This window comes from Stegastes partitus, unplaced genomic scaffold (genome assembly GCF_000690725.1).
Source record: "Stegastes partitus isolate 25-593 unplaced genomic scaffold, Stegastes_partitus-1.0.2 Scaffold1408, whole genome shotgun sequence".
NCBI lineage: Eukaryota > Metazoa > Chordata > Actinopteri > Pomacentridae > Stegastes > Stegastes partitus.
In genome coordinates this window covers 6,288-17,396 of record NW_007579139.1, presented here as the reverse complement: position 1 = coordinate 17,396, position 11,109 = coordinate 6,288, and the positions used below count along the sequence as shown (strand labels likewise).

General features: G+C 42.0%; 2 protein-coding genes across 2 annotated transcripts; one reads left to right on the top strand and one right to left on the bottom strand.

The window, feature by feature from the left end:
- Positions 1–548: 548 nt before the first annotated feature.
- terf1 (telomeric repeat binding factor (NIMA-interacting) 1) lies at positions 549–6,352 on the top strand. Its single transcript, XM_008299368.1, has 9 exons — positions 549–778; positions 1,419–1,514; positions 2,453–2,580; positions 2,835–2,921; positions 3,030–3,179; positions 4,050–4,162; positions 4,455–4,552; positions 4,730–4,800; positions 5,687–6,352. The coding sequence occupies exons 1-9, from the start codon at positions 598–600 to the stop codon at positions 5,846–5,848; spliced, it is 1,086 nt and encodes a 361-aa protein (XP_008297590.1). The 5' UTR covers positions 549–597; the 3' UTR covers positions 5,849–6,352.
- Positions 6,303–9,658, bottom strand: sbspon (somatomedin B and thrombospondin type 1 domain containing). Its single transcript, XM_008299369.1, has 5 exons — positions 9,107–9,658; positions 7,944–8,138; positions 7,784–7,862; positions 7,050–7,226; positions 6,303–6,809 (listed from the first exon to the last, which is right to left on the bottom strand). The coding sequence occupies exons 1-5, from the start codon at positions 9,330–9,332 to the stop codon at positions 6,692–6,694; spliced, it is 795 nt and encodes a 264-aa protein (XP_008297591.1). The 5' UTR covers positions 9,333–9,658; the 3' UTR covers positions 6,303–6,691.
- Positions 9,659–11,109: the final 1,451 nt, after the last annotated feature.

Here is an 11,109-nt window from a genome sequence, read left to right as displayed (position 1 = left end):
CATATTATGGGTTGTAGCATACATAAAAACACTATATGAACATGTTAATAAGGTTTGAAATAAGTAAATAAATGTTTGTTTTTTTTCTAGAGGTGGTCTTTCAAATGTGTCATTTGAGCCACATTTCGTAAAAACTGTAGATGATTGCAGAGTTAGCAGCTTAATCTAATTTTTTAAACCGCTTGCCTGCCTGATTGGAAAAGCTTTAGTCCTTTATTGATATAGCCAGGCACACAGTGTAATAGAATTCAACTAAAAAAAAAAAAAGATAAATAAAAAAAAAGCTAAAATAAGAGTTAAGTCACTTTTGGTCTGAACAAACATAAAATATGACGCATGTTACGTTTGACAAAGTTTGTTTAGTTTTTGCTCTACTAAAATGCAACTAACTTTCCAAGAGTTTTATTTTTTAATCTTATCTCGTCATTTTTCGGAAATAAGGCGATGGTGTAGTTCCTCCTCCTCGCCGACAGATGGCGCTGCAGTCTGACAAGTGAAGCTAAACGAGCCCAAAAAAGGCTCGAGCGCGCGGAACTCAAGCAATTGACAAAGAAGACGTCAGAAGACTTCAACCAGGAACAAACCATAAAGACAAACATGGACCCTGAAAACAATAACACCGCTTTAGAGGAAGCTAGTGTAGATGAAGATGTCAATTTTTCACAGGTGACCACCGTTGCCACAGGATGGATGCTGGACTTCATGTTTGTAAGTTTGTGTCGGAGGTTCAAGGAGGGAAAACTTGACGAGTTCAATGAGACGCTGTCGGGTCTCGAGGGTGAGTTATTCAACAAGCTAGCTGGTGGTTAGCTGGTTACCAGACGTTAACTATTTGTTCACTAATACTAATGCAACGTCTTTGGAGGCATCAGGGTAGCGTTCTAAGAGTTCCTTAAGTTTAATTAGTGAGCACAAGTTGACAAAAGTGACACAACTTCACACCTCGTTTATCCTACGTGTTATAACGGTAACTTGAAGTCGGAGCTCCACCGTTAAGAGCCGGTTCACTTTTTCTACTATTAGACACCAACATGAAACTTTCACAGTTGCTTACCTAAAGTGGGACAATCTTATAATTACAAATTTTTTGTTCACATTTGTGAATGAGGTCATATCTGTCCAGGTTTGTACAAATGTGAGCACCAGTTGAAGTCACTGTCAAACTTCGTCATTCATTTACTGACATATTTGAGTCCAAAGTTATTACACAGTGGATTTTAAATGTCTCTTTTCATCACTTCATATATCAGACAATTCTTTCCCAAGCCAGGGCTAGGGGGAAAAATCAATTTTTGCAATTTCTTATGAATAAAATGTTTTCTAAATCAGGCTGTCAATGATATATGAACCAACCCATGAGTAAAAACCTCTTGGCCAACTCAGTTTTGTGATTCTGTCTATTTTGTGCTTTTCCCCAGCCATTACTGAGAGCACGTCTCTCAACGGACAGCTTCATAAAGAGAAAACACTGATATGCGCCTTCCTCGCTAGAGTCATGCATGGAAAGCAGTTGGGTAAGTTGTTGCAGGCAGAAGTTGAATTAGGCCTCCCTCTGTCTACATTTGCATAAATTATACATGTGGAGCGACATTGTTTGGCTGCTTTTGAGTGAAAGTTTGGTACTGCAGGGAGGTCAGAATGTACTGTATATCTGGCAGCACACATTCCCATAGAAGTGTAATGACCTGCTGCAGCTTTTTCAGTTGTCACTATGAAACTATTTGTGATTCAAACTTTGTCCTTCACACAAATACCCATATGCAATACACCCAAGTCTTAAGCCACTCCTCCACTGCACATTTATTACAAGAAATTATTTATATGAGCAACGAGTATTGTTTTTCCACCCGAAATACTGACTGGGGCTCTGTTTACAATTTCACGCTTGAGTTGAAGCTGATCCCAGCATAGATTAAAGTGCATGTACAACCACCAGAGACATTAAAAACAGCAAGAATTCCATCCATCAATTATCTATACACCGCTTAATCCTCACTAGGGTCTCGGGGGGGGGGCTGGAGCCTATCTCAGCTGACTTAGGGGGAAGGCAGGGGACACCCTGGACAGGTCACCGGTCTATCACCGGGCTACACTTAGAGACAGACAACCAAGCACACTCACATTCACACCTACAGACAATTTAGAATCACCAATTAACCTTAACATGTTTTTGGACTGTGTGGGAAGAAGCTGGAGAACCCGGAGAGAACCCACCCTGCACGGGGAGAACATGCAAACTCCACGCAGAAAGAGCCCAGGTGTCCTCACCGGGACGCAAACTGTCGACCTTCTTGCTGCGAGGCGACGGTGCTAACCACTGAGCCACCTTGCAGCACAGCAAGAAATTTTTGTTTCAAAATATGTATTGTGCTTCTTTACTGACAAATGTATTTACTAACAAATTCTATGCCAGATGCTGTTTTTAACCATGTTATCTACCGATTTTCTCCAGATGTCATCTTTGAGGAGGATAACTCAGTGATGCCTCTGATGTCTGCTGCCAAAACATGGTCAAGCCTAGAGCACACTGTGGCAGATGAAAGCCTCTTCAAAAACATTACCATCCTTTTGCTTGTCCAGGTAACTCCACGGTATATTAGATTTTCTTTTTATCTTGGTCTGATTATTAGTACACCAACAAGATTTGGAGTGAGAATATACAGACACGTCTCTTAGTGTGTCCTGCCAAGATTGAACCATTTAAATGCCTTTCTGTCTGCTTGCTATGAACACTGATGCCTATCAGCAGTATCAGGAATAACAAGGTTATATTTCTGAAATGGAATGCTTCATTCTCACTTTAAGTCTGATGTATGCATTTGCCCTGTACCTAGTCTGTGGCTGTCTGCTTGGAGAAAGGCCAAAGATCCTCTGCCTCCTCTGCCCTCAAGTGGTTTGAGAATAACTGTGAATTCCCACAGGTCTGTATGTCAGTTGTTCTCTCTTTTCTTTTCAAAAAGCACACAATAACCTCTGGGAAATGTGGTGCTCCAGGATGTTTGATTTTAACATTTAACATATTTTAACAGAACTTTGGGGTTAAGCTGTCGAAAATCGTGGCACAAAGAGACAGTTACCACCCATTCCTCATGAGCTTCAGCTTCAGCCGCCTTCTTGACACAATACAGTCCTTTTTGGATGCCTACTTGGAGAAGAATCCCTCTGACTACCTTCTTAAGGTACAGGACCTGAGTGAGCTGAGTGTTTTGTAGGTCACAGTCTGTGTCTTCATGACGCCAGGCCACTTATTTACAATTGCAGCTCATGATAGCAGACAATACAGCACTAAACTAGGATAGCAAGATATTGAAGCGCTATTGGACATGATGGACACTGTGACATGACCTTAATCAAAATATTTTATTTTAGTCATATTTCAGATTCACCAGGCTGAAGCAAATTAGTTGTTCTTGAAAACTAAAGCATGTTTTACTTTGATACTGGGAAAATATTTTTGCTGAGTTGCATGTTATAAATTAATTTTAGCTTCTCGTGTTTGTCTTTTACTCCAAAAAATGTGTGAAAAGCATTTTGAGGTTTTTGCTGATCAGCAGTTTGTGATGTGGATTTCAAGACTTAATTGGCAAATACATGATCTGGTTAGTGTTTCTCTGTAGCTAACAGGCAAAGTTTAACAAACAAATTTTAGCAGTCAGTCATTTTTTTTTTTTTTGATCTTGTGTGCAGACTACGCCTTCGTCCTCCTGAGTAATGGCGCTCTGGCCAACTGAAGGTGCTGATGTGACATTATCACTCATAGTTAATTGACAATTTGTCATCAAATTAGTTGGAAGGGCAAACTGCTACATTCAGCAGAGTCGTCCTCAGGGTCTAACAGACTCGCTTATTCAGGAAAGTTCCAGGAATGATTTGCACAGAAGCCAATGACCTCTGGAAGGTTAGACTTGGAAGGGTATTGTAATGACAGGCCTCATTAGTTTTGCGTTCTCGTTACACAATACTGACACGGTTGTGTTAAAGACTATAAGAATTTAGATACGTAATTTAATGCATCTAAATGTGATTATGTCTACCTCTCCTTCTATCAGGAAGCTACGAAGGTGGTCCAGTCATCACAGAACGTTGTAAAATCGGAGGATGTGATGTCACAGGAAAACCCTGCCCCGAAAACAACCAATAAATCGACAAATCAGAAGAAAAAGTAGGAATTATTGTTCTATCACTCCCAGTATCGGCTGATTTGCACATGTTGTATTCCCTGTATTGAACCATATCCTGTACATTCACATCCTAAAATGAAAAAAGTGGAGGACTGTGTGTTTGAGTTTAGTAGGAATGTGTGTTGAAATGTGTTTTTCAATACGAAAGATATTTTTTGGCTTTTGCTGTCTGTTTGAGTGAAGGTACAGATTCAGCAAGCTGCCCTAAACACTAGATGTGTTGCACATGTGGGGTAAGAAGTAAGTTTGTCACACTGTCTTATGCTTCCACAGAACAAAACGGAAGCTGCTCTCCAGTAAAATTACTGACGTATGGAAACCTGACTCATGCAAGAAGCTGTGTGTTTCCGTCAAGCGGATCTCAAACGCCGGTAGTTATTATTTTTCCCTTTGGCTTTGATTTCTGTCTGCGCTTTAACCTGGTGTAACAATACTTTCTCTTTTCTTTTTTCCTTTTTTTTTTTTTAAATGTTGAAATATATTTATCAGCACGTTTATATTTCTCAGCTTGAACAAAATGTAATGAATTTTAAATCTCCCACCATCAGAGATATCTCAGAAAATATCTGAAAAGTCACCAAACACCTCAGCGGTACCAAGAACAAGAAAACCACATCAGGTAAGTTGAATCACACAGGTCAGTCAGTGTTCTGTCTGCTTGATTAATCCCAAATCAAATGAATGAACACATTTGAAGCATTGCCATTGTCGGTATCCTTGCCTAATTGTTATGTTGTGACACAAGTCGTATTTGGCTCCAGTCATTTGTGAGCAGCTGTCAGCACTACAGTTTTAGACAATAGTGGCAGCAGCAAAGTCCGCCTCATTCACTGTAAACGTTTCCAAAAAACCCAAGGCTTCAAAAGTATGGCAGCACTGCAATTATTGTAAAACAAACGTGGCTCATTAAGACTACTTGTTAACCAGCAGTCACTTCCAAGCTGCTTGTTTTATATCGATGACGTGATTCGACAAAATCTCCATACACAGAAGTTTAAAAAAAGCTTTGTGCTGTGAATTTGGTTGAAGTTTGGTACAACTTAAAGATCTTACTGAAGTCAGTGAATAATTACACAGTAAAGAGAAGAAGAGTTGCTTTAGCTGCTCCATGGTTGTAAAATATCTCCCACGTCCATGTTGCACTTTGTTTTATATACAGAACAAACGTTTTCACTTTATGGGTTTAATAAAAACTCTTCTTTTGGAGGTGCAGGACTGACTTAAATTATACGCCCTCTTTTTTCTGTTTATTTTGATCTTTTTGCAGATGCCAGTGCCATTTTGCACTTTATTATTTCTACATTTGTTTACATTTTGCACTGTGCTGTATTACACAATGGTCTACGGTTTGTCAGAGTGAATTGAACTTATGTTTTTTGGGAACAGAAATGAATCATTAGATTAACCGACTAATTGGAAATAGTCGTTTGTGCTACTTTTTTGTCTTTCCCGTCCAAATTTCCCGAAAATATAGAAAATTGGAGTTTGTGTTTTACTTCCTTTAGAAATGGCCCTATCACCTGGACCAATACCTCAAGCAAGGCGTTCAACGTCACGGCCAGGGGAAGTGGGCTCTCATTTTAATGGACTACGACTTTGAAGGACGCACTGGCACCATGCTCAAAGACCGCTGGAGAGTTCTGATGAGGACGCACAAAGTCAGCTAAGAGGGAGAGTTCTCCTCCAGCCAATTTGTAAATACATTGACTGATTTATCTGGTGCCCTAATTTAAATTGCGGAAGCTATTCCTATATGTTGTTGTTATGATCTGCTTTGTTGCTGCTCTGTTTGCACATAAGAAGACAAGCCACTAGAGGGCACTCGGAACAATCATGTTGCTTGCATTGCCTTCTGTAATGGAACGCATTTGATTCAATACAAAATATGCAATTGTTCCCCTTATGCTTGTGCAGTGTAGCAGTTCATATACCATGGAATGACCTAGTTCATTCATTTATCCTTCTGTAGCTGGTGAAACTAATTTTGTCTTTTATCTTTTTGGTGTGTAGCCTCTGCTTGTACAGAGTAAATTTCATTCCACCAGTGGGCGCTCCAATATTTTTGTTATTTGCTTTGCTATGAAAGGGAGCATTTTGAATGAAAAGTCTTTTTGTTGCTTCTCCATTTTAAGTTAAATATTTTACCAATAAAATTGTTTTAAAACAATGAATACAGCAGTGGTGTGTTACAATAAACAATGTACAAAAAATCAACTGATAGGTGCTTATTGTGAACTAAAAGAAAGGTAAAATACTGTACACTGTTTTAGAACAGTTGAAATGTGCGTGGCGGCCGCAGCGATTGGAACGTGCCTTTATCAGTGTAGCATATTAGAAACATAGTTGTATCACCATTGAGTCTCAAGTCATAAGTCTTTTCTCAGTGATGAAAGCCTGTGGTGTCGAGGCACCTGGAATGAACTCATTATGACAGGTCCACTGTGAAGGGGGTCTTGGTTGTTTTTGTGGACTCCAGATCAGAGCTTTTGTCCAGTAGCGCTTTGTGTGGATCAGATAAAGACAAAGCTGTGTTGTGGTGGACAGGTGCACTGCTGGGTTCTCTGGATCTTCTTCCATGTCCCGCTGCACCGAGGGTTCCCCACCGCCTGCCAGTGCAGCACAGCCTCTCTGCAACACAGTTACACCACTACAGTTTCACATTTTTTCCTACTCACTACAAGATGTCAACATTGTGTTTTTGTTTCTAATGATTTACTGCTTTGCTTGAGGCAAAGGCGCATTAAATGTCACTAGAAAGAGCTATCCTGCTCAGACTTTCCCACTGTTTATACATTTCATGTGCTGGTTTACAGTTTTATATATATGTGTGTGTATGTTTTCTACATGTAAAGGTTCATAACTTCATACTTGTCTGATTCCTGACCATCTCCTTGGCAGCTGCCGCTATTGTTTCGCATTGCAGGAGGCTCACATGCCACACACACTTTAAATCCTTCTGTTATGTAGCGCATCCAGTGTGTGTGTGGCCGGCTCTCCACGGTACAGTGTGGTGTCCGTGACTCCAGAGTGAATTCCACACAGAACCTGCGGGGAGTGGGGGGGGCAGAGTCATGAAGGTCACACAGCAACTCCTGGAATATTAAGACCAGTGAATCAAGAGAGAGGACCCACACTGAATATACACAAAAGACAGTTTGTGACTCGCACAGGAGCCGCTCACCCAGAGCTCATCGTTTCTTTATCCCGTGTAGCATGGCCACACCTCTTATTAAATGTAAATAACGATAACTCTGAGCTGCTCACAATGCCTCACCTACTGTCATCCAGACCTTTTGTGCGTGTGCTTTTCATGAGAGTGTTTGATTTCAAAGGGTTGTGGGCAGTCGCTCAGCATGGCTGTATTTAATGGTCTGTAGACAGACGGCCAGGTGGGTAAACACCTACTGGTAGCTCATGCAGATGGAGGAAAAAAAAAATTGGGCTGTTATCTTGTTTTCAAAGTGGTTCAGCTTACACAGCGTAATACTAAAATGAGGTGCACCCCCTGACAGCATTCATGAACTTTTCAACTCTTGATTTCAAAGATACCCAAGGTCACGTGGAGTTTTGGAGGCTTTGTAGGAGCATGATATGAAACCTACCCAGAGTCCAGGGGGTTTCCATAGCTGTCATATTTGGGCCTCCCCTTGCCAAACTCCATGCTGGTGATAAACGCAGGTCCTAATAACAGAAAACTTTACCAAATTACAAACCAAGGTGGGGGAGAGCGGGAATACTGTTACACTGTCAGTCGTGTCTTACCTGAGTTGAGTCCACAGTGGCTGCCCTGGTGGTCTCTGTACTCCCTGCAGCCGGCTCGTTGCTGCAGGCCGGGACAGGGCTCGCCGCTGTTACCGGCCTGCTGCTCTACGTGACGGACCCGGGCTCTCACTGAAGGTTGGCAGGGCTTGGCACAGCCGCTCCAAAAGCTCCAGTCGCTCACCGCGCAATCCTGAGCTGCATGTTGGCACCGATATTGTGGGAGAAACAGTATTACGGGATATCCTCTGTTGTATAGAAAACAAACAGAGACACTGGGCCTGCTGCTAGAGACGTGCTGTATGCAGAGGTGACGATTCCCAGCAACAGTGAGAACTAGTTGTTGCATACTTATAATATTCCTGTGAAACCGTGTAATGGAGCTAAATACCCAGGAAATACCTTTAGATCAATGAAGCATTGGTTGTGACTTGTAGAATTAGTGTTTCCTGCTCTGCTTCAAGTGATTTGAGAGTGTGCCAAGTGAGCAGACCATTCAATGACCAAGTCCTGTGATTTTTCTTTTCAGTTGCTCTCTGTGCTTAATGATCGAGCTTTGATGTATTAAGCATGCAGATTTAGCGACTACCGGCCTATAACACATATTAGGTACGCTCGGCTTGTTTGACTGGAACTGTAATTGCTACAACTGATTGACAGAATCACATTCTTCAAATATTTGTACTAATTCCATTATGTGGGCCAGTCCACTGAAACGAGGTTAGATGCGGAGCTGCCTGGGTTATTGGGTGTGCTGGTTATTGCATTTTTGCGATGGAGCAGATGTGACACATTTTATAAAAGAAAAATGAGCGCATTTGCATAAGTGTACTGCACAAGTTAGATGGTGAAGGATGCAGAACAAAGGTAAATGTGCACTGTTTTACATGCATGGGGAAAAAATGTGGACTGTCTGAGCCCCTGCCAGCTCTGTCATTAGAGGTGCAGTGTTTGATAAGCAGCCCTGTAACGAGCAGATACTGATAACAATCTTTCCTCTCCATCCTTTTTTGTTATCTTCTATTCGATAGATTCAGAAGATAAGTTTATCTTTATCGGGAGTTCAGGTTATCTCAAACAACAGGCTTATCTCACAGTGGTATCATAAAGTTAAGATGTGCACCAAAAAAAAAAACAGATTCCTCTGTGGTTCATTCACCACTCACCTGGACACTCTGTGAAGTAGTCGAAGCAGCAGTCCTTGGTTCTGACGCAGCCCTCGTCGCAGTAGCACGTCCCGTAAACGCGGTCCATCCTCCAGTCGGTGGTGGAACAGCTCAGGTCTCTGCCCCGGCAGCATTTCCCCAAACAACCCCCCATCACCAAGTGGATCTCTCCAAGAGCAGAAACCACCAGCAGCCAACAGGCTAACGCAACAGAGGATCCCATCATGAGGAGGTCAGGCCAGAAAGTCGACCCCTGGTGTAAAAGAAACACTTGCCTCTCTTGCCCCAATTTGTGATTCAACACCCTCTTCTAAATGTGTTTATTCCTACTCTATTTCGTTCATGACGGTGAGAGGGAGAGGTTGGAATACCAGCCCAGCCCAACCCAGCCAAAGACTGAGCTCTGCCACAGGAGCCCTTGTGACCTGGAATTCCTGTGTCCGTCTCCTGTGTCCAGCCCTTCTGCTTCCCTCCAGAAACAGGTCCTGCAGAGCAAAACTACAGCACAAAACACCTCATTCCAGCACTGATCAGACTCCCATGTCTCTCATGTTGTGTGTGCGTGCCTTTTCCTCAGAGCTGGTGTCTCTCTCCGTGTTCCCAGCTGAGCACCTCCCTCCAGTCGATCACACTCGGGAGGAGACAATGAGGACGAGGGAGGGCTGAGCTGGTGAGTTTTGGTGTGTGTTTTCCCCCCACCTCCTGCCTCTCTTCTTTTCTCTCTTGCCTCTTTCTCACCTGCCTTGTTCTTGTTTACCTGCTCTCTCTCTTACCTTCTCCCTTCACAACAACAGTGACCCTGATGCCAGTCTAGCCCGGCTGCTTTCTGCCACTTCAGGTCTCTGATTCCCAAAAGAAAGCGAGGAATGCGAGCGCTTGGCAGGCCTCCAATCAATTGTGCTACAGGGTCCGCGGAGCACTCTAATGCCACCCTTTGGTTCTCACCTCTCTCGCTTTTTCTCTTTTTCTTTCAGGTCCCTGTAATCCAGCTGACATCCAAACGCTTCAGGCATGTCGATGTTTTTTTTCACTTAGATTGCCAAATGATCTGATATTTCTTCAGTTAAATGAATCAGTTTGACATTTGGGGGAATAATTTAGAGCCCAACAGCTCCTAAAACTCACTAAATAAAACCTGCTGTTATTTGTTTTATCCCTTCAACACCCACAAAAGTGTAAAAATGACTCCAGGATGTCACTGCAGGAGTCCCATGAAATTAAAAACATGCCATTTTCACAGTTTCTGCAGAATAAGCAAAGATACAATCCATTAATCAGCTCCAGAGGCTGGAAGGCTGATTATAAGGTTAGACTTCCCCTTGTTTGCAGGCCTCATGCTAATCTAAGATTACCACCTCCTGCCTGTACGTTTATATTTGGCACACAAACATCAAAGTGATATCAGTCTTCTCATCAAGAAAGTGAAGAATCTTGCTTCCTGAATTATTTCCTTGAGGGATCCATTGTCACCTTTCAGTGATATATAACCTGCATACCATTGTTGGGGGTTTTTTGTTTGTCTTTTTAAATGTGAGTTTGAGCAGTAGCCCCAGTGTGCACGACATTATTTGCAGACCAGAGTGTGGCCTTAATTTATAACTCTTGACACACAGCGCCGGTGACTGGTAGATGACAAATTATTTCAAGAACTGTAATTCTACAGAGGCATGTCTGTGACATTCTTACTGTTTTATCTCAGCAGGATTGGGCACGGCACTGACAGTTGATTAACAGGACTGTTGCATTTACCGCTATGAGTGAAATTACCTACAGGAGAAGATAGTTTTCTAGCTTAAGATTTAAGTATATAAAAGCTATTTGTATTCCTTGCTGCATTTTGGCACAAAAACTAATTCTCCAAATCACTGCAAAACTTAATATACAAAAGAAAGCTTGCTAGTCACTGATGAACACTGCAGATGAATTATAGGTTTTTAAAAAAATAGATAAATTCAAGCCCACAGGCAAAACCCATTTTTTACTGTTATGTTCTCCAGGAGTCT

Excerpts from the sequence above, each read along its gene's own strand:
- sbspon (XM_008299369.1), bottom strand. The coding sequence starts at position 9,332 with ATGATGGGATCCTCTGTTGCGTTAGCCTGTTGGCTGCTGGTGGTTTCT. Across the intron at positions 8,139-9,106 it reads CTACTTCACAGAGTGTCCAG|CTCAGGATTGCGCGGTGAGC; the intron begins GTGAGTGGTGAA and ends GCCAACATGCAG. Across the intron at positions 7,863-7,943 it reads CCACTGTGGACTCAACTCAG|GACCTGCGTTTATCACCAGC; the intron begins GTAAGACACGAC and ends TTCTGTTATTAG.
- terf1 (XM_008299368.1), top strand. The coding sequence starts at position 598 with ATGGACCCTGAAAACAATAACACCGCTTTAGAGGAAGCTAGTGTAGAT. Across the intron at positions 2,581-2,834 it reads CCATCCTTTTGCTTGTCCAG|TCTGTGGCTGTCTGCTTGGA; the intron begins GTAACTCCACGG and ends CCCTGTACCTAG. Across the intron at positions 2,922-3,029 it reads ATAACTGTGAATTCCCACAG|AACTTTGGGGTTAAGCTGTC; the intron begins GTCTGTATGTCA and ends ATATTTTAACAG.